General features: G+C 31.7%; 3 protein-coding genes across 3 annotated transcripts; all 3 read right to left on the bottom strand.

Annotated features, from left to right (window-relative positions):
• Positions 1 to 8384: 8384 nt before the first annotated feature.
• LOC137835923 (uncharacterized) lies at positions 8385 to 9271 on the bottom strand. Its single transcript, XM_068644681.1, has one exon. The coding sequence runs from the start codon at positions 9167 to 9169 to the stop codon at positions 8570 to 8572; it is 600 nt and encodes a 199-aa protein (XP_068500782.1). The 5' UTR covers positions 9170 to 9271; the 3' UTR covers positions 8385 to 8569.
• Positions 9272 to 14273: 5002 nt separating this feature from the next.
• LOC137835922 (uncharacterized) lies at positions 14274 to 15270 on the bottom strand. The gene has a single exon (XM_068644680.1). The coding sequence runs from the start codon at positions 15189 to 15191 to the stop codon at positions 14616 to 14618; it is 576 nt and encodes a 191-aa protein (XP_068500781.1). The 5' UTR covers positions 15192 to 15270; the 3' UTR covers positions 14274 to 14615.
• A 1845-nt stretch (positions 15271 to 17115) lies between these two features.
• LOC137835924 (homeobox-leucine zipper protein ATHB-15) lies at positions 17116 to 24597 on the bottom strand. The gene is made up of 18 exons (XM_068644682.1): positions 23493 to 24597; positions 23240 to 23399; positions 22979 to 23079; positions 22787 to 22877; positions 22449 to 22544; positions 22255 to 22368; positions 22091 to 22174; positions 21774 to 21929; positions 21625 to 21699; positions 21320 to 21426; positions 21045 to 21237; positions 20382 to 20567; positions 20214 to 20294; positions 19427 to 19561; positions 19000 to 19325; positions 18356 to 18461; positions 17709 to 17858; positions 17116 to 17448 (listed from the first exon to the last, which is right to left on the bottom strand). Exons 1-18 carry the CDS (start codon positions 23696 to 23698, stop codon positions 17302 to 17304), a joined length of 2514 nt encoding a protein of 837 aa, XP_068500783.1. The 5' UTR covers positions 23699 to 24597; the 3' UTR covers positions 17116 to 17301.
• Between the last annotated feature and the right edge of the window lie 2188 nt (positions 24598 to 26785).

The following is a 26785-nucleotide window of genomic DNA, read 5'->3' on the forward strand; positions in this document are numbered from 1 at the left end:
TATATATTATTATAGTATAGTTAGTAAGTAACTAATTAAATATTAATTTAAAAAATTTATTAATAATTAAAAAATATTTTAAATATTAATAATTTTTTTAATAAATAGTTTTTAAGATAATATTTAATTTAATTAATTATAGAATTGATTTTTATGTAATAATTTTTTTTAAGGATAAGAATTATAAACCGTCTCTAAATTATAAATACAAATGTGAGTAAATGAAAATGTAATTAAACGTAACAGATAATAGATGATCATTTATATTCTTAATAAGATAATCATGATTTAAATCAATACATCACACTATAAATTACAACTTCTTACAAAACTTTGTACTTCAAAATTTTGAATTGAAGTACAACTTTTAGTATGAAATCCTATTTTTTAACATGAATCACTTGTGTTTATAAACTTTCCAGAATTTATCTATTTTTAAAAAATATATTAAATATTACACCCAATTTTTGCTTTATTAGGTCCATATATGTGTATGCTATACAACTGTCACAAATATTCAAAATATTCAAAATGGATTGAATGTATAATTTTATAAGTTAGCTGTGTGAAAAGTGCATTGCAGTGATAACACGAATCTAGAAATTAAATCTATTGGGTCAATTACTAAACCTAAAATAAAGAGGGATGTTTTATAAACAACAGAAGATCTATTTTAATAATTTTTATATATTCACAACTCTACTTATTACAATTCTCAATCTATTACTTTAATATTTTTTATTTTATTTAATTATAAATTTATTATTTAATATATATTTATATCTATATCAACCGTATTAAAATTGTATAAAATTGTCAAAGTATCATTTATCATTTTTTAACTGTGATTCTGACTTTATTGTTATTCTAAAACCAGTTCTTAAGAACCCAGAAATACAGAAGAGGCATGTAGTAGTAAATTTAACAACCTTTCGTTTTTTTTTTTATCCCATTTTACCTTTTTCATTATGTCTCTAGTTATATTTATACTTTCTCTTTTTAGTAATAAATAATGAAATAAAATAGGAGTATTCTAATTCATATACAAGAATTTGACATGAGATATAAATGCTCGTGACACATAGTATAACTACATAATATCCAACCAAAAAATTCTAAATAAAAAACAAAGATACAATCACTGGTTAAAAATATTACAATAAAATTATTAAATAAAAACTAATTATAAGATCAAAATATTTCGTTAATATTTAACTAAATTAGAGATCAATTTATAAATTAAAATAATTATTGATATTTAAAATAGTTTTTATTATTAATAAATAATTTATAAATTGGTATATAACCCCTTAACTTTTAACTACTTACTACTTTATATTCTAAATTAGTCTTTATTAGTCTTTTAGAGATCAAGTTAGGATCTAAAATTTTAGTAATTAAAACCTAGGTAGCTAATTTAGAAACTATTTTATGAATGGTTCTTTAAAAGACTAATAGAGACTAATTTAGAATATAGAGTATTAAGTAATTAAAATCTTGGTAATTAAGTGGCTATATATAAATTTAGAAACTATTTTATAAATTTTTATTAATAATAGAAATCATTTTTTAGTCTCTAAATTAGTATATAATTTAGTTAATATATTGACTAATTATTTTTATCTCTAAATTTGATTTTTATTTAATAATTATTTTTAATGAATGAACTTATAACCTAAATACTGACTAGCCATTCTAGATAAAAAAAAATTAGTGTCCTATGGTATAGATGAACATTTTTGTGGCAGAAATAAATTAAAAAAAAAGTGGTAAAAGTGTGATTGTAGAAGATATTGAGGAAAGTAAGTTGGTAGTGGAAGAGGAATTGGAGAAAGCTTAACTTGAAAGAAAATGAGGTTTTTCCCTACACACCCACCTCTTTCCTAACCCCACTTTTCTCTACCCCTACATTCTCCAACCATTAACTTCACTTTCCACCTTTTTCTTTCTTTTATTATCAATCTTTCTCTTATAATTACTCTAATCAACAAAACCTAAATATAATTCATATCATTTTCCAAAAAAATATAAATCATTTTAATCCATGCAAAATAGCATCGACAAAATTTACTTATTATATTTTATTATTTATACACCATTTGTAGAAAAATATTTGCCCATTTTATAAGATATTTTTAACTTGTTAGGATCGAAGATTATGGATAACCATAAATCATACTCTCCGTTCCATTTTATCTGATATTTTTTATAGAATAATTTGTTATAAATTAGTTTCGTTTCACGAAATTAATAAGAAAATTATAAAATATAAATTAATTTTAGATATAAAAAATAATTAGTTGTTATAATGAACAAATTAAAAACTAAAAAAAATTTAATTTTTAAATTAATTTTTATTATTGTTAAATAATTTTTAAATTGGTATCTAATTAGCTAACAAAGAGATGATAAAATTTAAGACTATAAATCTTAAATAAGACATTAAGCGTAAAAAAATATTTTTCTATACGGAAAATATATCTTTTTCACAATAACTTAATAAAACATTAATTAAAATCTCTATCTTATATGATAAAAAAAATTACCATTAGACTAAATTTTTTAATAAAAATGTCTTATATTAATGTGACATAGTAAAACTTAAAAAAAAGTAAAAACCTCGTGAAATGACCATTGAATATGACCTAAAGAAATATCGCATACTAAACTGAATTTTAGTAGATTTAATGAATTTGAGTGCCACAAGTTTTAAAAATAAAATTTCAATTTAATGTGTTGTTATAAATTTTTTAAGAGCTAAGTCACTTGTTCAAAGTTTAATATGACTTGTATACTTATTTGAAAGTGTGTTTTATTATAAAGTTCTTAAAAGATTAACTAACTTAGTGCATTATTAGTTAAAATAAGTCTATTAATAATTACAATTTTTTTATAGTATGATGTAATACGTACATGTATATTGATAACCTTAAAGAGACGTTCACAAATTTAACTAATTTTAAAATAAATCTGATTTTTTACTAGTTATATTGGGATAAAAACAAAAATGATATTAAACCTTTAACTAATTACCCAACATATATGAAATTATTAAGAAATTATTTTATAGTTTACCATACTTTCAGAGATATAGAAGTCTCACCTAGTAAAAGTCCGCTGTATAATACAGCAGGATAACTCTGTTCATTTTACAACAAATAATTGTTCCAAAATAGAAAGAAATAATAAAATAATTAGTGTAACATAAAGAAGTAAAAAAAAAAAAAATACAATACAAAAGAAAATATATTACAAAAATAACATAACTCCAGCTTTATTAGCATCTTTTAACTTTCAACATCACTTCGCTTTAAAACTGGAAAAAAGAATTCAACCACTTCAGCACCCAGCTGGTAATTTAATCATTTTATAATTGCAGTGCACTGAAAATTTAATAAATAAATAAACACTAATGACTTTTCTTAATTACTGTGGGTTCTAATTATTTTATACCCTCCATTAAAGTCTCTCTTTCTTTTACTACAAACTTCGTAACATCTTTAATTAAGAATTAAACTTGTTATAAAATGTAATCTGCAACATTCTCAATCAACAATTAAATCAAATCCATATCCATGGTACATTTATCCAATTTTAAATTTCTCATTTAGATTCATTAATTAATGTTCTTATAATATAAAAGATCGAATATCTCCTATCAAGTATTTTCAGTCTAATCTTCTTCTTCGGTTCTCTGTTCGTCAAGGTTGAAAGATACCATTAAAGATACTTCAAATCAGTTGTGATATTAATGTATTTGTGAATTTAAAATTAGAAGAGTCATTACTTTTTACCTGTGAGGATTATCTCTATTTATAGTTTTCTATTGGACATTCCTCTTTAATAACGTTAGTCCAGAGCCAATAAGTTTTTAATAAACCTTTATAGTTCTTAATTTGGATTAACCTAATTAATCGACGATGTTTTCACTTCATGATCATAATTGAAAGATCGAGTGACTTTTTATCTTATCGACCATTCAGGGTAATAAATCCGGATATGACAATTAATATATATAAACAAAAATATTTATATGATTATAATTTTTGGACATATTAGCACGAAATCAGCCAGAGAAGTGGCCGGAACAAAGATTCATCTGAAAGTTGGGTGCAGAAAATGACAGGGATATGATCTCTGAAGTCATAGATTTGAATAGCTTCACCTTCAACATCATCCTGTTTAATTAATTAAAAATTTAATGAATGGTGTTATTGCTCCATGATCCATATGTCCCCATGCATTATAATGATTTGGACTTATCAACCACTTCCAACCATTGAAGACAAAACAATGTAAACAAACATTCCATTACAAAAAGACCATAAACGTATTTATTTTACGTTCAAAGTGTTAGAGGGGGAAAATAGAGTATAATAATAATATACTTAAGTCCAATAATTGAATTGTAATCTGTTGCTAGATTCAGACTGTGACATAAATATCTTATACAAGAACGTAACATATAAATAAAAACAAAACAAATAAAATCGCCATTCAAACATACACACATAATTGCTATAGACATGGATCAAATTTTGCCACATACACTCATCTTAAGGACTAATTATTGCCTTCATTACTTCATCTTTCTATTCTTATGAATAAATTAAGAATGCTCTTATAAGATTTTTTTCATTAAGAATGTCCTTACAAGATTTTTTCCATCATCCCATCTTTCATATCATAGAAAAAATTTTGTATAAGTGAGAGACCATTTTTATTTCTTATTACCAAAATGGGTTATTTTTTAAAACATTATGAGATTGAAAAAATTGTGTCAACTTAGCACAATTTTGTATGTAATTATTTAAAATCAAAATCATGATAACTTAACACACTTCTCTTTTATTAACATAATAAAAATATTGTATCATCTTGAGACAATTTGTTCACAGCAAGTACGTATCAACTTTGAAATATTTAAAAAGAAAACTACATTTGAAAATAATAATCGAATATAAAGTCTTCTTAAAAAGAGAAACATGTTTGATAGAAAGTATATAGAAGCAAAATTTGAGTTGCATTATAGCTTTAAGCAAAGGTCGTAGAAAACAAGGTATGGTGTGAAATATTAGTCAGGGTCAACCGTTGAAACTTGAACTCTATATCTCATACTTTTCCATGGCGATAAAGGGAGCTATTATGGACCAAAAAGCAGGGCTCAAAAGTAAAACCAGAGAAATACTATATATATAATTAATTATATATGCTCAAAATTTTGTTGGTAGACAGCTAAAAAGTAGAAAACCATACGGTTAATAAGTTTGATTTAAGTAAAGGAATAAAAGCACACTATTATTTACGGATATATTTATATTTGTACAATAAAATGTAAGATTTTATTTGTAGCTTCAACAAAATGTGAAACACTAATTAATTTGTCTATGACATTATTGAAAAATTGTTCTCGTTAAGAAGATGAGACCTAAAGAACTATTGAAAAATTTTATTTTCTTCTTGTCAGGTGGTCTTCTTTCAAATTTCTCGCTACTCCTTCCAATCTCAGCTGCTTGACCACTCGGTCTTCTAGACAATACCGAATGAAGTACTTGCAGAAGGCACACCGACGCTCAAATCAGTAAAGAAGGTTCAATGCTCGATTGTTATGGCACAGTAATAAATTACGTACTTATTTCTTGAAATGTGCGTTATTTATATTATTTTAATAAATCTACCTTATTGGACCAAATTAGTGAGGTGAATTGTGCTTAGAGATGTATTACCTAATTCTTAATGATGACTTAGCTTCATTAATCTTGATTGAACATAATTAGACCGAAGAGGTCGCTCAACTAATACAGACATGGGACGTTCGGTCAATCCAATTATAAGAACCGAATATGGTATTGAGCGTTGAGCTCATAATACTACATATTCTTTAAAAACTTATTATAATGTAGGAAATGTGATATTTGATATATTTATTAAGTTTGTTTGTTAACAGAGTAAATGTTTACACTTCAAAACAATTGTAGTTATAGAAAAAGTCTTATATAATCATATAGCTCATAATTTGTATTTTGTATTCTAAAGTTGAAGATAATAATGCAAATAGAGAAGATTGTGATTGATATGTACAGTGTGGATTAATTATTACACGTGAAACGCATATATAAAAAAATGAAAAGAGAGATGGAGAGTTCTAAAATGTACACGTGTATGTAGATGAATCTGTGAAACATCCTTAATTTCATAGTTTGTGCACACACTTCACCTAAAGTTTTGGCTTGACGCTGCCACCTTTCATTGTGATTGCAAAAGTTAAAACGACTGGCTCACTTCTTTCCACCCTTCCTTCTTTGCCCGCAAGAAACAACAAACTAAATCACCCACCTCACTTTCTTATTGCTACAAATTATTATAAAACTATTAAATACAATATCAAAATATATATTTATTTATAATTCTTCTGGTCAATAGGAGGTGTGCTTCTTAATCAACAACATATTTTTTTTTTATATCTAGTTTTCTTTTCGATTTTTATTCTCTCATTATTCTTTATTTTCCATATTCAGCTTATTGTCTTTGTTAACGTAATTTTCTCTTTAAAATGAGATTTTTTCATTAACTATACACATCAGTCCTCATAACTCCTTAGCCTTGGATATAAGTTCATAAAGTTAAAAGACATTCACAACTAGTTACTTTCACTACAAGAAAATCATGAAATAAAAACCAATTTTTAAATATCAAAATAATGAATAGCAATAGTAACTAAATTAGAGAACCATTTTAAAAACTAAAAAAAAAATTGGTTTCTAAATTAGTTTCTATTATTGTTAAATAGTTTTTAAATTGGTATCTAATTTGTTACCAACTTTAGAAACTAAATAATGGTAGTTAAAACATTGGTTGTTAATTAGATAACAATTTAAAAACTATTTAATAATAATAGAAACTAATTTAGAAATCAAATTTTTTGTTAATTTCTAAAATAATATCTAATTTAGTTATTATTGTAACTAATTATTTTAATTTAAAAATTAATTTTTATTTCATAATTTTCTCTTAGTGTTTAACCATTTCAAATCCTTCAATTTAAAGCGTGCCTAACTTAATGAGACTAAGAGACTTTCGGAACCTGCTACTTGCCAATCAGATCGTTACATAACCTTACAATAATATTAAAAGGCAAGTACGTGGTAATGGAAACATCAAAAAGCATTATTTATTAAACAATGTCAATTTGGTTGCCCTATTCTTTATGTGTGGGTCATCATCTTCCTAAGGAGGCGTGGACACTTTTTTCATAACCAATAACCAGCTTAAGCAACCCAAAAAAAGTGGTATTTTAGAAAGTTTGTATAACTCGTTAATGCCAGTAAAAAAGATGAAATTAAAGGGGCGAAAAGCAAAAGTAGAGAGAGTTAATAGTTTAAGTTGGAGGTGTCAGTGGAATCATTTATGGCGACAGTAGGACAACGAAGTGGAACTGTCTGTGTTGCTGTAAAAGCAAATTTCACTTCAAACCAAACCAAGCTCACCAACCAAATGCCATAGGTCTAAATCTTTCAACATTTTCGTACAAACCCATAATGCAACTATTTCTTACCAAATATTGTCTATATCTACTGCTCTCCACCTTACACATATACATACACAAATCATATCTCAAAAACATCATAATTTTAACTTCCTACAAGGTAAGGATCAAAATTCTTCATAATTATTATGTTTCTTTATTAAATAAGAGGTCAAACACAAGAAATATTTGAAACTAGGTAAACACAAGCAAGAGTTGAGATGAAGACAAGGCTTGATTTCAGCCCAAAAATTCTGCTATTAAATCTAATCTGAAGATTCAATATATAACTATTTTGAGTACAAAAAGGAGTACCAACGAAGGATACCAAAGATAGATTCTAATAATTGTTTCCAAGTTTGTTAGAAATCAGAATATTTAATACAAAAATTCGTATATTCACTCCTATATTTTATAAGTTCAATTATCCTTCAATCTTTCAAAGAGTAGTTTTCTAAGATTTAGATATTTCAAGAATATCTAAACTCTTATACAAACACAACAACCTAAAACATCAACTCCAGAAACTTAAAACACAGAGATTATAAACAAGAAATCTAGCAAATTCTTACACTATTTATCTAATATTTTTTGATAAATTTGTTTCAGACACCAGTGAAAAACTAGTTAAAAGTGTTACAAGATGGTTAAAAGATCATGAATCTTATCTACTCAGCTTCAATCATTAATTCTGCTTTTCATAAAGGAGGTTTAGTTGAGCATGCAGGACTAGAACTCCTTAGACAAATAAAAGGAAAAGGAAAAGTGATAGCTAGTTGCAAGTATAAGAACTAAAAGAGAGAAAGAAGAAAAACTAATTTGAAGAAAATTAAAAATGATTTAGAAAAGAAAGTAAGAATTACACTCTGTAATTTTCTCTTTTATTGTATAGAAGCAGTAATGAAATTAAACACACATGCATGCATCCATATTAAGGGAGAAGCCATGGATGAAGTGTGATGAAAATATCCAAAAATTGATAATCAACAACAACAGTGCACTTATTATGAACAGAAGGAAAATAAACACAAGGTAGTTAATTAACTAATCCTGTTTCTTCAACTCCTTGTAAAACCTCTTGATGAACTCTTCCGCCGCCTTATCCACCTGGTGGTCGTTGTCTTGGTCGGAATCTCGCAGAGGGAACGGCGAGTCCGTCACCCTCAGTTGCCGCACCATGGGGCTCGGCCCGAACCCTGGCAGCGCAGGGGACGCGGCCGTCTCGACCTTAACGTCGTTGTTCAGCATCTCCAGCACCGCCTTCACGGCGTTAACCGTCACGGCGTCGTCGTCCTGCGTGGGGGGCGCGTGGACGCAGGCGAAGAAGTGGCGGTGGCGCTTGCCGATTGCTGGGAAGGAGAAGGCGTTGGGCGTGTTGCTGCAGCTGAACTCGTACTCCCTCGGGGCGGAGAACTGAGCGTGCGAGTCGTGGGAGGCGCCGTGGTGGTGGTGGTGGTGGTGGGACATTAGGTTTGCAATGGCTTTTCCGGCGAGCTTGCTGCGGCGCTTTAGCATGACATTGAGGTCCATGATGAGCTTGCCCTTGAATATGCCTTTTCTCATCATGAAGAACATGACACGTGCCATGTCCCACACTTTCTTGGCTACTATCGGTGCCTTGCTCTCCATTTCTATAGGTTTCATTTGAATGTTTAAGATGAGAAATTTGTTTGTGTTGTTTGAAATAATTTGAGAGAGAAGAGAAGAAATGGTTTGAGAGAAGAAAAGAAATGGTTTGAGAGAAGAGGGTAGGGGGAAGGGTATATATAGTGGGGGAGGAATAGAGGGAAGAAGGAAAACGTGGAGGTAAAATGGTGATATTGTAGAGAGAGTTAAGAATTAGAAAGAGGAATGGGTGCATGCATGTTTAGTGTTACTTTATGTTAATTATATTTGGAGGGTATAATTATTGGAGGGAAGGTGTTATGCTTTAAGAGAAGAGAGGACGAAAGGAGTACTATGGAGTGGAACCTTTTTAGGTATACAAAGTCCCACATGGTACACCCTCTATCCTACACAACCTCTTCACGTTTCCCATCTTCTTTTTTCAACCATAAATATCTTTATCTAAAATCCTACTTTCAAAAATTGGATAACCTTAAGACACCAATTTACACTAAGATGTCCCATTATGTAAATTTAAATTTTAAATTGGTTGTTGATATGTCGATAATCTTGTATTAATTCATATTTATTTGAAATTATATTGTGTTAGAGTTATAAATTGGTTTAGAATATTTGAAGGGAGATGTTTTTTTTTTTTTTGTGAAGGTAGCATATAACTATATAAAGGGGAGGAGTTTGTCGAGTACGAGGACTTCTGCCAGATTTCTAGAAGTTAAGGACTTTATCTTTGACACAAATTACATCATGAAGAATGTTGATTGATACAATTGTCACTAAGAACAATCTCTTTAGCTCTGACATCATTTAGTTATGTGACTGTTGACTCCTATGCAGTTTGGAATAGGAGACGGTAAATCACCTCTTCTTTAAGTGTAAAGTTTCATTTTAACATTTTGTTCATGATTGGAAGTTTTGTTGTGTTTTAGTGCAGGTTTATGATTTTTGTTCTTTTTCGCATGTCTCTATTGAGTATCATGGTTCTCGGTTGACTTGGCTTATTTTAGTTTGTTGGTAATTATTCCTTTCAGAAGAAGGAGAAGGTTGTACGGTGATTTTTATATGGGATTTCTTGTGTTTTTGTGAAAGTTTTTTCTGTTTGTTTTTTTTGGATAGAAGGTTATTAGACTTAATGGAGAGATGTTGTATTTTTACTCTGATGTGATCATGTTTGTATCTCTTTAGTCATTTTTATAAGGTTTGTATTGTTGATTTATAAATTCGGTTAGAATTCCAATTGGTTAGGTGTTATATAGTTTGGTATGAACATTTACAAAGATTGAAATATACTGAAGTATTTTTTTTTTCTGATAAAAAAATTATAAACTATTTTTTTACGTTATACAATTATATATCAAATCAACATTTTCTTTCTAAAATTATTTTATTTTAACAAAAAATATTCATCGCTTCATCTGTAATACGGTACAAGGTTCTACCATATCACTACTTTATCTTTATCTATCTCATCAATATTTGTTTATTTATTAATCATGCTGGAATTCGTTTCATCAATTCACCTTTTTTTAGTATTTTGTGTTGCAATCTAACATTGTTTCTTTCAAAAACCCCTTCTAAAATAATTATTACCAATTATTTAAATACACAATGATATTGCTAATGCTAATTTCTCCACACACAAAATACCAAAAAACAATCAGTTTTGCTGTTTTTTTGCTTAAGATAGAAGGATGAATTTTTCAAAATGAATAAAAAATTATATCCTTGGAAAAAAAATTAGGGTTAAAGAAGGGCACAGCCACCCAAAGTTAATTGCTATTACAATCAATCATTGGGTCTTAATTATGCAAATGAAATGATTGAAAATGACGTTAAAATGGAACAAAAATTTCATCTCCTGAAGTGAGATTAACAGTGAGTCATAAAAGTTTGACTTGTGTACCTGACTTTGTTAATCATAGAGTTGCTTTGGAAAAAAAGTCAAGAACAAAAATCAAAGCATATGAGGTTGTTAAACATGTTTCCAAGATATATGTAAAATGTAAGGATGCTCATGGATTGGCTTCTCAAATATCCAATCCAAATCTAATCTAAATTCAAAAATTTGTATCAAATTTTATATCTAAATTTATATTATTTTAAAAAATAATTTTTAATTTTTAATATTTGGATTAAATTTTAAATTTATATTTTTATAAATCTACATAATATTAAAAAATTATTAGTATAATATAATTTAAAATTTATCTTTTTATTCTTTTTGTGTGATAAAAGTTAATTATTTTTTTTAATATTAGGCTTATATTTTTAATTATTTATTAATTTCAATATTTTATTGTAATTTAACATTTTTATGTTTGTGTATTTATTATTTATTTAATATATTTTTATAAGTAAGTTTGATTTTAGGAGAGATTTTTTAATCCTGATTTTCTTGTAATGAATGATGAAACTAAAAATCATATTTAAATAAAATATGGTCTTGTTAGCCGTTGTTATTTTATGTAGTTACATTAGCTTAAGAGGATTTTGATAGAATATCTTCAGATGTTATTGGTTTTCTTAATGAGATACAAGATGATATAGTTTTCTTAAATCTTATAAGTTAGGTTCAACGTCTTCTTTGTTTAATTTTTTTTTTAGTAGATTGGAACACTTCTCAAATATTTCATATTTATTTATTTATTGTCGATAAAAAAATGGGATTATAGTAGATTAGAACAGTAAAAAAATAGAACAATTTACTCTAATTAGATTTTTTTGTCCTCTCCTAATCACTCCTAATAAAATGTTAAAGAAGTGTTTTGTGAAGTTTTGAACATAGAAACTTGGCTGCATGAGATTGTTTTCATGGCATGGTCTTTAGTTGAAAGAATATATCATTTGGTTTCTGCTATTCATTTTCACAATTTTAACACAATTCGAGCTGTTGGATGATGGTTCGGTTTGGTGCATCAATGTGTTGAAATGGAACTCAAGGTTATGAGCAATGGTTTTTGGGTTCAGTCCATACCTAACAAGATCACATGTAGAATAAAATTATATATCTAATGTTATAACAGCCAAGTTAACAAAGGAAGTTACGAGGTTATGGAATATTTTGTGAGAATTAGTAAACATAATTATTTAATAACTTCTCTCTGAATTGAAGCTAGGTAGTTTTAGAATATCTTTCTTCCTATGAGTTGGTAACTCCTTAGATAACTATTTTTATTTTTATCAGAATAAAAAATAATTAAGAATATTTCAAATATATCTCAATCCTTATACAGAACACCAATTTCATCTCTCTACACTTCAAACATCACAAAAATTTTAGGATGTATCTCCTAAAAAGCACTATCATATCCTCCTCTCATCTTCACACTCCAAGATTTTCTCTAGTATTGGTATGACCATGTCAATACCAATACCAACAAAGATTCTAACAAAAAAAGAACTGGACAAAAGTCTTTTCACCCTACAAAAAGAACAGCAACAATCCCTCTATTCGAGGTTTAAAGGGAACTAATTCTCTTAATTGAGGGATTAAGGGAACTTTTTCGTCCTCACAAACAACGCTAATGTTCCGACTTCAAATCCGTTGAGATAACATCATTAGGATTAAAGTTGATTTTTGGTCTTCTAATTCTCTTATCTAATACTCATTAATGTAAATTTGTGCATGATTCGACATAAATTTACGTTGGATATTATATGTGACCTAACCTGATGTCTTCCAAATTCACATCGATCTCTTATCTAAAATAATTAGTCCTAAACATAGAATGTAAAACTCTCTTTCATATATACTAATATTAATGTGATTTTATGATTATCACTATCATTAAGTAGAGTAACCATCAACAACATATTATTATTCAACCTTAATCATGGTACACAAAGGACAAATGATATTTATTTTACTCTCACCTTATCATGTTATTGTTTTATATCCTTGTACCACATCATATTATAAAGCAGCAAATGAGTCCTAATGTTTCAGGTGTACCTCTGCCTGTATTGATCCCATGAACCGAGAATTAACTGTAGGAAGTGAGATTTGCTGCTTTAAAAATGTTGCATTCAGATAATATGTGTACCAAATACTTTCATCCTGAATCTCAAAGAATTTTAGACCAAAGCAAAGGGCCCCTTTGCTAATGCGTTAAAATTACACGATCAATAATTAAACCTTTGTTAGTTTGTCATATTAAAAGGATCCAAAACTTAAATCTTATTTAAAATGAGTTAATATACTATTTTCAGACCATTTATAAAAAAATCATATTTACACTGTTATGTAATTATTATGATTAGGATAATTTTAAAATAATATTTATTTTTAAGAGGGAATGTAACTCAATCGGTTAAAGGGGTGCATGAATTACGACAAAAAATTATTATAAAAGTTAATAAATTTATTTATTATTATGCATAATGGTTTATAATTAAATGATAATATAAATTATACGAATCTTTATTTTACTGTATTTGTTTATGTCTTTATTCACTTTATGTTTCGATCTTTCTTCAAGCTATAAAAATCATTATTAGCTTTTTTTCTTTTTAACAAACTTCTCCGTTACTTCCAAGCCACAGAATTTGTCTAGGGCAGGTTTTTGAAATGGGAGGCAAAGCTATACGTGATGCGTGTGTTTTGCCTTTAGACATACCTCAGGAACACGAAATCACGTTCAATTTGCAAGGAAAAGAAAAAAAAACGTTTTTTTTTTCACAAAACTGTAAAAAAAAATTCAAATTACGATTTTAGGTAATTACTTTTTTTACGAAAATTTATAAGTGGTACATCATCTGAACAATTTTAATATGAAAGTATATATGACTTCAATAAAACAATGAGATTTTTTTTTTATTAGCAAAATAAAACAATGAAGATATTGTTGGAATCTCACATGTACTAGAGAGGAGTACATTTCATTATATATAAGTGGTACAAACTTCAATTCTATGAACCGGTTTTATGAGATTGGATTAGGCTTAAAGTCCATTTCTTAATATGGTATCAGAGTTATTTAAAGTTTATCCTAACAAGTGTTTGTTGGGCCTATTGTGTCACCCATTATCGGACCACCCATAATGTTATCACACGCACAAGTTGTCACTCTCAGCGTGACGACGTGAGGAGGTGTGTTGGAGATCGAAGTAGATTTCATTGTATAAATTAATGCATGAAGTGAATTTTATTGGAGAATGATATTGAAAATAGTAGAATACATTACATTGAATAATTCAAACAAGAAAAACCACTGACCAAAAAACAAGGCACAACCCTTGCAATTGAAAAAAAACGCAGACAAGAAGTCAAGTCATATGGACCAGCTTCCAAAAACCAGAATGCTGCAAGAGCTACCCAAAAACCTTGGACTCATACATGAGAAGGTAACTTGGGTTTCAATTCTTTCCATGAAAACACAGGGCCATGTTCATCCCCTAAAACTCAGCAGTCACTAGTCAGTAGGAAAAATAATGATGGAAACAGCTAAATAATTAGTAAGAAGAATGGCTAATTGGCCATTGTGAGACCATTCATCTCTCTTGTGATAGCTGGAATGCAGCTTGAACTTCTAGCAATCCCTCCTTTGCTTTGTCCTCCTTTGTCCCTTGGGTTGAAGGACTTGGCCCTTCTCCCTTCCATTTTGTTCTTCTTTAGCATCTCCTTCATGGCTTCTGCTTGGAACAGAACTGGGAAAGCCCTCCCATATTTGTTGAACCTCACACATGCACTCATGTGTGAACTCAATGCCTCTTCTTTCTTCCCACCATTTTTCTCCAACTCTTCCTTCACTGCCTCAGCACACAAACCACACACCCACTTCCCCAAGAACTTCTCACGCACACGCTCTATGTACTCAGGAGTACACTCCTCGCACATTCCACAGCACTCACACTTTGCATCCATAACCTCAGTTATAGCTGGAAGTGACAAATCAGTCCCTTCCTTGGTTAGCTCAAAAAACGAGATGTCTGAGACTGTTCTTTGAATGTGATCAGATGAATGCCTCGGAGGTTTGCACATGTTGTTGTTGGTGTTGCTGTTCCTAGAGAATGAACAAGGCAAACACTCTCCATTGGGTGCCATATTGCTAGTTATTATTTGCTGAAGGATCTGTTTCAAGGGTTCAAGAATTGATATTCATATGCATATGCATGTACCTCAGCTGAGCTAGGTGGAACAGTCCTATTTATAGTGTTCTTGTTGTTTCTGAGAATCTGACATTGTAAACATGTGTGGATCTTAGAAACTCAAATGTCCGTTTCAGCGTCCGTGAACTTGCTAGATTTTTTCAAGAAAGATCTAGATCATTTAATGAGAGAAGGCAATGGTTGTTGAAGCTTTTCCAAATCTGAATATATATCTAAGGTGATGCATGTGTGTGCCATGTATTTTTGCACGTATATATTTTACTTCCTGTGACTTTCCATGGTAGTTGTGACTGCTAGAATATATATGGTAATGAAATTTTCTGCAAGGTTCACGTGCACCATTTCTGTCTTTAACTTTAGCTGATATTACTAGGGCAACACCATGCCTTTCTTTTTCCTGTTCTACAATATTTTTATTCATTTTCAATACAAATATATGAAAAACATTATTCAACATCTCACATCGATTATATTAGAATATTTATTTTTTATAAGTAGCTGTAACCTTAAAAATCAGTTGTATAAGATTCAATTAAACTTAAAATTCATTTCTTAAGATGTTATCAGAGTCATTTCAAGTCTATCCTAACGAGAAATTGTTAACCTTGTTAAGTCAAGCGTATGACTGTCACTATCCTCATGTTGAGTATATTGTCAATCTCACGTCAAGGTTGAGTTAGTCTTAAAATCCCTTTAATTAATATATATATATATATATGAACCATTAAAAACATTGTATAAACAATCCAATTTTCTATCTGCTTATTTGTTTGGAAGAGCTAAAGTTTCCAAAATTAATCTTCACACAAGAAGAAAAACTCCCCCTTTGCATTAGAATATGTTTCAAATATCTCTATCATATGAGCATAGAGTGAGAAAGTTGGTTGGCATTAATAAAAAGTTATTGCTTTGAGCAAAACGATTGGATGTTGTAATCAAACAGAAGCACAGGTGAGGAGCAATACAGCTTGTGGGGCATTCACATGGTGGCATGGTAAAACCACACATATTTGCCTAAACTTTATGCTTTTGTGTTGAACAATTACATCTAGCTATGTATGTCACACAAGCCTTATTGCACAAACATTAGCTTTTTATTATTTCACGAGGGGTTGGAAAGGAGGAAGGAAAGCCATTGGTTTCGGTTAGATATAAAAAAAAAGTTGCAGTCAGTGTCTGATATAGTGTCTGGCTGTATGCGCCTGAAACATTATATGACTTGTGACAGATACTAATGGAAATGTAGTTGTGGTTCAAAAACATCAAGGAAACCACTAGTAATGTCCTCATCATAATATTGATTGTGAATTAGAAAGATAATTTTTTTTGAAAAATGTTACACAACTGCAAATAGAAATGCATTAATTTATAATTATAATTTGACTAATATAATTTAAAATTGTTCAGTACAAAATTGTTTTGTCTAATTTGGTTTATGATTCTCAATATATCATCACTATTTTTTAAGACCTGCAGAACTTGTAAGTTAATTTATTAGATTAATCTTTTATTAATTTTTCAAAATTTTATATAAAACTAATTTTAATTAATGAAAACGTTTATTATTCTTTTCTACTTTTAAAACTCTTTATGGAAAATGTATCCAAATATTTTTAAATTAATTGTTTTTAACTTTAAAAAGGAAATTAGTCATCTATTTATCAATGTTTTTATATATATATATATAAATGTATGCGTCGAAACAATCAAATCCATATTGTTCATTTGATCTAAGACTTAATATCTTTAAGAAATTAAGACCAAATGGAGATAATCAAGTTTGTTTAATAATTGTAAATTGCGTGTATGACCCGAATATTAAGAGTTTTCACATGCAAATCGTAGGTTACAAGAATGAGTAACATAAAACGGAGCTGAATAAGTAAATAAGCAAGCATAAGCTAACACATTAGTCGTCGTCTTTACATGCAATCCAAGTCTTGGCAGCAAATACAGCAAAACAGAAAACAAAATAAGTCTTAGAAGAGTGTTGCATCTGTAACACCTTGATTTCTATTCCCTAAATATCATAATATCTTCTTATATCAAACGAAAGACCAGTTCATAAACATAAAGCAAATACAATGAGCATTCTCCTCTTCATTCAGCACCTTCCAAGCCACTACCCTTTCATATGAGATGGGTCGCCCCATGCTTGAGAGACAAATACCACCTTGAAGGCAAGCAAAACCCTGTCAAAATAGAACGAAAGGAATTCATTAGAAACCACAATAAAGCTTGGAAATGCTGCTACTTCTATTTTCTGCTCACAATTCAGGAGATGAGGGAGGAAAGTAAGGGAAAGCCCAGTCAAAAAAGACTTCATTGGCTTAACAAGAGATTGCAGCATAGTTACAGATACAACTAAGGGCATGTAACGCGTCTAAAGGCAAAACGCTAATCAATAACAAGCCTGGTCTCAGTGAAACTAATGCAGGTTTAATTCGCAGACCTGTTGAATAATTTGGGGAAACTCTGAGCACAGAATCTTTCGGCCATGATCATCGAATATCTTCTCCAATGTTATATCTTGTAAAGCAACTAAGGTGGTCTCCAGCATGTCAAGCCCTGCCTGGTTGGCGAAAGTGAACACAGGTAATGCCTGCAACAAGTTTAACGAAAGTGCTTTTCAAACTAGTAGAAGCGGTATATTAATTAGGGTATATATAGTACACTTGCAAATCGAACAGGTATAACGCCTTTTAGTGTACCAAGAAGAAAACCAATTTATACTAGAGGAAAAGGAAAAAAAATATGCATAATTCACTACAACTTCAAAAACAACCAGAAGTGTTGATAGTTCCTTGGAGCACTAGAACTTCAAAAGAAACAACTACCGATAGTTTATTTGAAAATCTTAAAGGTGTCATTCCTAGAAGCTACCAGGTACAAAATAGTCTAATGCTACATGCAAAAATGAACACAATACGAGCAAAGCACTACAACTCCAATAATTGAACATTCTTTGACCCCCTCATGTCAGAAATATCAGGCACTCGGAGTCCAAGTCCAACTGAGTTGAACCATGTAGACAACGAAAATACATGACACTGAGAATAGATGCATGTACTTTGACATTGAAATAAATTGGGGACATACCTTTATAGTACAGCATAATATTGCATCTGAGTGATGCCACAAGGACTTGAGCAAAGATTCGTTCCCTTCGTTATTGGATTTAAGTAGCTCCACACCCAAGTAGCACCTACATAATAAATAGTTAAACAGGTGAGTCTGAAATGCAATGCTCTCCCTGAAATATCAGTCGTAGCCAAAAATTTTAACATATGTGCATATACAACTGAACACATAGTTAACTAATAAGAAGCATTTGAATTAATATTTTTGTTGATCAGATACAAGAATTAACGAAAGCATTGAATAGCAGTCAACAGTTGTAATGTAACTACAACAGTATGTTAAGATTTGGTGTCATAAATCCATTCAATAGAACTCGGCCTATCTTTGCTGACAAGTTGTGTAGAAGATTTCTTTTCCAAGTGGAAAAGTTGTAGGCGAAACTGTTTGAATACAATAGGTGGCTATTAGAAAAAGGAATATCACTAAATGTAGGTATAACACCAAAGTGACGTATCATCCCCAAGACAATATTGAAGAACAATGGTTTCACATGTCAAAAGGAAATCATGCAAGATATGTAAACCAGTACTATGGCTAAAGACACCAGCCTCAATTGCAGGAATGTGGAGGGAAATAACATAAGTAAAGAATAGTATGCCCACCTATAACTATTGCAGATCCAGCGAGCTAGTGTTTGCGCTTCAGGGGTACCCAGTGGTGTTCTAAGCCCAGCTTGTGAACTTAAATGAGAAGGAGAAAGTGCTAATGCTACCCTTTGGACAGATGATATAATGCTCCTAACATATTGTCGTGCCATTGATGCTACATGATCTTGCATATGACTTTCAAAGGCAAATTCAAATGCTATGGTCATCACAGATCTCATAGAACCAGAATTTCCAGCATAATCATTCGATGCTCTGTTTCCAGTTGGGCCAACGTCAAGAGCAGATGTCAGGTCTAGTGTGCGATTTGGGTTGGATGCTTCCTGCAAAAAAATTAAAATGCAGTAACCAAAAGAACGTTGTGTAAAGGTAAATACCAAATTCCAAAATAATATATACTGCTTTGAAAATAACTAAGGCTAACCTTTGCAGAATCAAGAGGAATGATGCGAAATCCAGAAGGTAGAAGAGGGGCATCATCAGCAAAGGATGCATCAATTGGAGCAAATATAAGTTCTGCACAGGTTCCAACAGCATTCTCATCCATTCCACTGCACAGCTATCAAAACAAAACAAACGAACTATAAGAAAGTAAACACAAGCACATATACAATAGAAACCAAAATGACGGTGGTTGGCAAGATAGAAAACCTATCATTCAGTAGCCTCAAGAGTTCAAATAAGAATGAGCTAAAGCAAATTACTCGTTCTACTAAAAGATTTCAAAAGACCAAGGAATAGCAATACACTTTCATCATCAGAAATTGGGGGAATGGGCAGAGAGCACCCATATCTTCATTTGCTTTAAGATATAGGAAATGTGAATAACAATATACTGAGTTATATAGAGGGTGCAACTTATAAAAATGTCAGTACTAAAAGCAACAAGTCAACACACAACTTTGAATTTTGATTTGGGACATGCATGCAACTCAAACATTGCAAACTTAAAAAAATTAGTAGCAGAGCAATGGCAAGCTAATTTAGGCAGGAGTATTATACAATGATTGTATTCATAACAAATAATTCAAAATTGTACAAACAGAAAAATTGGAGAAGTGAAGTGTGAATTCAAGTGATACGAGTAGTAGTACATACTCAGGCAGCTTAAAAGTTCGTATAATTATTTCTGCATGTTAGCACCACATCAAGCAAGACATAATCCCCGACCCAGATAAGCATAGAGAAATCAATACAAGGGAAAAACTTACTTGCAAAAGAAACACTTCTCTGGGCATTATTGCATCTTCAGGAGAATGTGCAATTCCTTCCAACTTAATAACTTCAAGGAACTAGAACAGATAGGCTAGAGAAGTTAGAACTTGCACAATTTCTACATTCATAATACATACATTCAGTGTTCGTTACTAATTTATTACCTCCTCATGCTCGATGGTGTGGGCTAGAGGAAGAATAACTTGACCCCCATAGTTTCCAACACGAGATCCTGGTAAGCCACAAGGACCAACTTTAATGGCAGCGGCTGAATAAGCATCCATGCTGTTGTCTGCCCATTCTGATCTATGCTCCCGTAGGAACCTCAATAGTATGGCTGGAGGCACATTCTGGACAAATATTTATAAAATGTCAGAATTAAAATGTAGAAGTAGCAATGTCTCTACACGATTTTTTGTTAAGAATAACTGCAGGCCAAACGAATAAATAATCATTGATTACTAACTAATTACAATAGAAACAAGGCATGTAGAGCAGTTGCACATTAGAAAGGTCAGCCACAATCAAACAACTCTTTATGGGTCTCATATTCCCGTTGGATGGGAAATGTTTAATTACTGAGAGAATTGGTAGTCATTGTTATAGTCACTTGTATTCCATGATTCTTCTTCAATTAAACATGGGCTAACTGCCCATACAATTAACAATATGCTGCCAACTCAATAAAAAACTATGTTCAAAATAAAATAAGAGCCTTATCAATATCTTCTTTTTAAAATTTCTATTGCAATAAAAGACAAATTGGTTCACTAGATAAGTTATTTTCTAATTTAAGAAAATTTGATGAAATTTGACAGCATCCTTACCTGTAATAGCATTGATGCTTTGGCACACAAGACTGCATTGCTGATAGATGGAAATCCATTGGCAAAGGAAAGATTCAAACCCATTAATTTGTCAGGTGATGAATTCACTAGAACTGTAACATCATCAACACCATCATTGCCGATCATTGACCATCCCTCATCAGTGAACCCATTGATCGCCTCGTTGAAGCCACTGCCAGGAAATGGATGTGAGATTCTAAAATTAGAAGCAATGAAATTCAACAAAAATCAAAGCCACAGTTAAATATGTTAACCGGCTGAGTCTCTGGCCTAGTGCTCGAAGAGCTGCAGGTCGTCTTCCCCACCCACTGACATTAGACTGAGAAACTTCATGTGAAATCTGCCTTAGTTGACGTAGTGCCTTGTAGAAAAAACGAGAATTGTAAATAAGCGATAACCTTTAGTAAACAACTAAACCCCTTAATTCATGCTATTCTTAAAATAATAAATATTTTCCAATTTATAGAATTATAAATTATATTGAAATAAGACGGAAAATAACAAATTATTGAACTGTTGTGTGATTGTATCCTCATCAGCAATGAAATAAAAAACATACCACCATAGTTGTCTTCTGAGCCAACACTGTTGATGATTCATACAGTGGTCGCAGTACTTCAGGAACACTCCATGGCTAACACACAATCATGCAAAAGTTACTTTCGTCAAAATAAAGATTATTAATGACACTGATTGGAATTCATATACCTCCAAATCCATGTGATCAACAATGTGAATGATAGAACCTCCTCCCTCACATGGTCTTATTAGGTACCCACTAGGAAGCATCTCTGCTCGAACAAAATGCTGCACGGGAGGCATGGTTGGACCATTTTGTGTATTTTTAAGAGACCTCTCACATATCTGAAGCAGGGAAGCATTATAAGAATGATGTAGATGTCACTGGGGAATCAGAGAACTATTTAATATAAATGTAGGACTAGGCATTGCACAGATGAGATATTAATTATTAGCTAGAATATTTAATCAAACATGAACTTCGAGAGTTCAATAGAGTCACTTACCACTAGGCTCCCATCTTCTAAAACAGAAGTGTAGCGCAACAACCAGAAGTCACGGGCAGGTGCCAACGTGGTTGGTGCATATAGCTGATCATCAAACACGCAAAAAAGATTTAGTCTGTTTGTCACACCGTCATCATTCATTCATACGCATATAGTTACTTTACCTGCATATAAAGCAGCTCTATGGTTCCACCATTTGCTGTGGGCAGCACATTCAGAACATCCACAGCTCGGCAATCACGAAACCATGAAGGCCGATCTTTGAGGATTTCTGCAACCTGGAAAACATATAGTTGATCATCCCTCTATGAATACAAGCAAGAAATTAACGAGAAGACAATAAATTCGGATTACTGACCCTTGTGGGTTCTAAACCGACAAGGCCGCAGGCTCTTGCTGCCACACCAGTGCAACCATGAGAAATAGCAACGATTCCAATGGAATCCGGACCAGGCTGCACATATAACAAAGAATTATGGAAAAACAATATTTTAGAAATGTTGTTCAAGCTAGCATTTTCCAAAAGCAGAAGATAAACCCTTATCAGAAAAAAAAAATTGTCAGAATGTGACGTCTCTCAAATATGTTAATTTCGCCATTATTTAACCACTATGCTAATGCCTCATTTCAATGAAAAGATTCAAAAAATAAAACAACTACTTGATCAACCAATATTAAGAGTTATTATTAGATCACCTTCATTCCAGGCATTTGGACCCACTCAACAGCAGTCCCAGTAGCCTTCGAAAGAAACTCTGCTAAAGTCTCTTCTGCAATGGACATAAGCCTGGGAAAAATGACAAATCATTCCATAAGTCCACAAGCCAACTTTTTACAGACAACAATGACAGAAAGGGACCCAAGCCCATTAATCATTATCCCACTAACCCTGCAGGACTTGCATCCCTAGGGGGATGCTGGGTTGTTAAACTGCGTTGACCACTAGTCACCGCCGATTCACAGCTCGTATCTTTGGTTGGAAGCGCAGTCTGCAGAGAGAACACCATTTCAACTCAATTATATTGCACGCAAGAATAACTAAAGGGCATAAGCAGAACAATTTACCCCAAGACTAAGTTGCTAAAAACACTACAAAGATAAATGAATAATTTTTTTTAAAAAAAAGGACGCTGTTGAGAGAAGTGATACATTCTGAGTGTGTTGGCGAAAGTAGCCATTTTCGTAAACCAACTGAGACACCTGCTTCTGCAACCTATCATTCTCCTCCATGAGAAGCTTGTTCATGGCTGTGAGCTTCCTATTTACAGCTTGCAACCGCGAGGCCTCTTTTCTCTGCTTCTCTCTACACCTGAAATCCACAACAAACACAACGCATTGAAGAGAACACCGAATAATAAGAGTACCGAGCTGAGAACCAAAAGAACCAAGTAGGCAAGTGCACCTTCTGTTCTGAAACCAAACTTTGATTTGCTTAGGCTCAATGTTGGAGAGAATAGGGCACTCACGAATGAGCTGCTGGCGGCGAATGGAACTGGGTTTTGGGCAGTCATGATAAAGCCTCTCGAGGGCTTCAACCTGCTCAGGCGTGTAACGGACATATTTCCCGTTATCCAATCCTGGTTTACCATCCTTGCAGGACATTGCCATACCTACACAACTCTACCACCCACACCCACAACCAAACTCAACAACAATTTCGATTGCTCTAAACAGAGCTATCTACCTTACTTCCCTCACTAACACACCCACAAAACATCAAATCCTTCAAGATCAGACCCTCAGACACCAACCTCATGCTACGAACAACAACGATCTGATTCCCACCAACACAGCTCCTCCACATAAAACTACAAAAAACGAGCAGAAATTTATTTTTCAACCGATTCGATTCTCAAACCAGAGCATCCACCGAAGCTTGTTGCGCTGTCTCAAGCAGCCTCAGAACGAGCCAAAACGACGCCGCTTCACCGATCTTCATCCTTGGAAGCCCAACACACAACCTTTCTGCATATACAATCCAATCGAACCGAATTCAAGCTGATCTCTGGACCGTAGCTAGAAAGCTACCAAACAACCGCCATTGAGAGAGGCAAAAAGGACACAGAAAGCATGATTTCTTCACTTCCCTTACTTTCTTGAGGTGATTCTGAAGCACTGTGAAATTGCGGTGTGAACTGAGATGAACACTATTTATTTTTCTTGTGTGTTTTTGTTGGGAGATTAAAGAGCAGAAACCCTAGGATGTGCTAGGTGAAATAGCAGGCTTTTGCTTTTTGGGAGATGTTGTTGTTGCTTCCTCAATTCATGTGTTTCACAGATTTGCTCCGCTGTGATTCTTTTCATTGGTTCTTTCACTTTCGGTTCAAAATGTAATGGAGCACCCTCCTTTTTCTTATTTCTATATTAATTAATTCATTAATTAATCATTTTCAAAACTGCACTGAACTGCGTATCAATTTACCAAATTCTCCTTTTTTTTCCAGCGCCTCCTCTGACACCTCCGCTTTCGAACGCAGGCCCCGCCGCTCGCATATCATTGTCTGCACAACCTCATAATTACCCCCACCCATTTTTCTAAACAATTTTCTATTTTTTTACATTTTTTTTTATTTCGTACATGTAAATAAAATCGTAGAATGCGAAAAAATTAATAAATAATTAGACTTAAAACATCGTTAAACTGATGAAAAGAAGATTCTACCTTTGATTTGCTCTTCATGTGATTGGTTTGGGAGTAGATATGGACAAATAAAGAAAACCAGTTGAACAGAGAACCATAGATCTGTTACTGAAACTGATTAGAGGCCCCACGGGCATAATCGTAAAATGCTTTTTTTCCTCTTAAATATTGTGTATGTGAAGGATAAGTTTGTTGGATATATGTATCAGACACTGATATATGTATTCTATATTTTATATTTTAAAGAATACATATTTTTTATCTTATATTTTAAAAATTATACATGTTTCGACTTCTAGTCTGTTGGACAGAGTATTATTAGGGTTAATCACCACATGCGAGTTATTGTCAGTTTTGGAGGTTGGTGTTTCGTCACGGTTTTGTTCTTAAAAGGCGCCTCAAAAGGTGAAGGGAGTATATAAACTGTCATTGACCTCGATTCCTGAGCGATATGGGACTATATTGGCATACGAGAACAAGCCCCCAGTCAAGGTCTAAGGGGGGAGTGGATCCCCGTACTTGAGGGGCGAAGGAGCCTATTCGGCCCCACGGTGGACGTCAATGTTTCGACCTCAAGTCTGTTAGACAGCATAGCTAGGGTCAATCACCGCATCTGAGATATTGTCCGCTTTGGAGGTCAGTGCTCCGTCACAGTTTTGTCCTTAAAAAACATCTCGAAGAATAAAGAAAGGAAAAAGTATATAAACTATCCTTAACCTCGATTCCTGAACGATATGAGACTATATTGACATACGGAACGGTATTGACACACTGAAGGGTACGAAAGTATGTGATGTGTGAATGTTAAAGCCATGATTTTCCATTAAAAAAAGAGAGTAATTCATTGAAAGTGATTTAGATGGGAAAGAAAAAGTGAGAATTATTTGTAACTTTGAATTTAATTTTAATTTTGTGGGGACAATAGTGTGAAAGAGAAATATGGTGTGTAATGAGTGGTGATAATGGCAAATGGGTAAAAAAGAGGAAACAGAGGGGTTTTTCGAAAGGGTAAAATGGGAATTGTGAGTCTTAAAATACACAAAAGCATGGGAGGAGGAAGTTTGCGTAGAAGTGGAGTGGGTCACACAGGACACCATCATGACCTTTTTGCATGCGTCTTCATTTTAATATTAATATTCTTATTTTTAAATAAATAAAAAATTATTATTTATTATTATTACTTTTTTAATTAGATGGTGGCAGCGTCATGTATTGGTATTCGTAGCGTATAGATAGAAGGTGTGCGAGTGCAGTGGTTGAAATGATTGGTGACTGTGACTGATACGACATGTGACATTGGAGGGAATGGTAAGTGTGTAAGAATACCAACAAAATATACTATTTTTGTATTATACTTTTCATCATTTTTATCTTTTAGTTTTACTTTTATTTTTGGAAGGTATCATTTCATTTCTAAATTAATCTCTTGATGTTATTCATTGTGTTTTTGGAGAAATTTATATTTTACTAGATTAAGTATCATCTCATTTTTTCCATCTAGTTTTCACATAAATGTCATGATGAAAGATAGAAGAGAAAGATTTTCTCAATGTTCAAAATAATATCATTCTTTTTATTTTTTATTTTCCTCCACTTCTTCTAATTAATTCTATTTGTTGTTTCATAATGGGGGTTAGAGATTTTTAGCACATACATTCAAGATAACAAAAATATATCATTTAACAACATTTTACTAAAGTAATTCATTTTTAATAAATATTTTTTTTTTAAATATTACTATGATAACTGCATAATAAAAAAATACTAGTTTGAATTATGATCTTATATAATATAATTTTAAAATTACTATCCAGTTGTAATATTTATGGACATATGCACAGGTACTCTTTCCTTTTATTGGGTAAGAGAGTGATTGACTTAAAATAAATTCAAAAAATAATGTTTCGTTCAAAATAAAAACTAAATACTTAATTTTGAAAGACTTAAGGGTCTTGCCCACTGACTTTTTTTTCCTATTTATATATATAACAACTAATTTAGATAATGAATTAATTTATCTGAATAATTTTATTTAACTATTATTTGTATTTTCT

The sequence above is a fragment of the Phaseolus vulgaris genome, chromosome 5 (genome assembly GCF_000499845.2).
Source record: "Phaseolus vulgaris cultivar G19833 chromosome 5, P. vulgaris v2.0, whole genome shotgun sequence".
NCBI classification, from domain to species: domain Eukaryota; kingdom Viridiplantae; phylum Streptophyta; class Magnoliopsida; order Fabales; family Fabaceae; genus Phaseolus; species Phaseolus vulgaris.

What these genes read in the sequence shown, in the direction of transcription:
- LOC137835923 (XM_068644681.1), bottom strand. Translation starts at nt 9,169, where the DNA reads ATGAAACCTATAGAAATGGAGAGCAAGGCACCGATAGTAGCCAAGAAA.
- LOC137835922 (XM_068644680.1), bottom strand. Translation starts at nt 15,191, where the DNA reads ATGGCACCCAATGGAGAGTGTTTGCCTTGTTCATTCTCTAGGAACAGC.
- LOC137835924 (XM_068644682.1), bottom strand. Translation starts at nt 23,698, where the DNA reads ATGGCAATGTCCTGCAAGGATGGTAAACCAGGATTGGATAACGGGAAA. An exon ending in TCCAAATGCCTGGAATGAAG is followed by an intron (nt 22,545 to 22,786) that starts GTGATCTAATAA and finishes TTATATGTGCAG; the next exon opens with CCTGGTCCGGATTCCATTGG. An exon ending in TCGGTTTAGAACCCACAAGG is followed by an intron (nt 22,369 to 22,448) that starts GTCAGTAATCCG and finishes TATGTTTTCCAG; the next exon opens with GTTGCAGAAATCCTCAAAGA.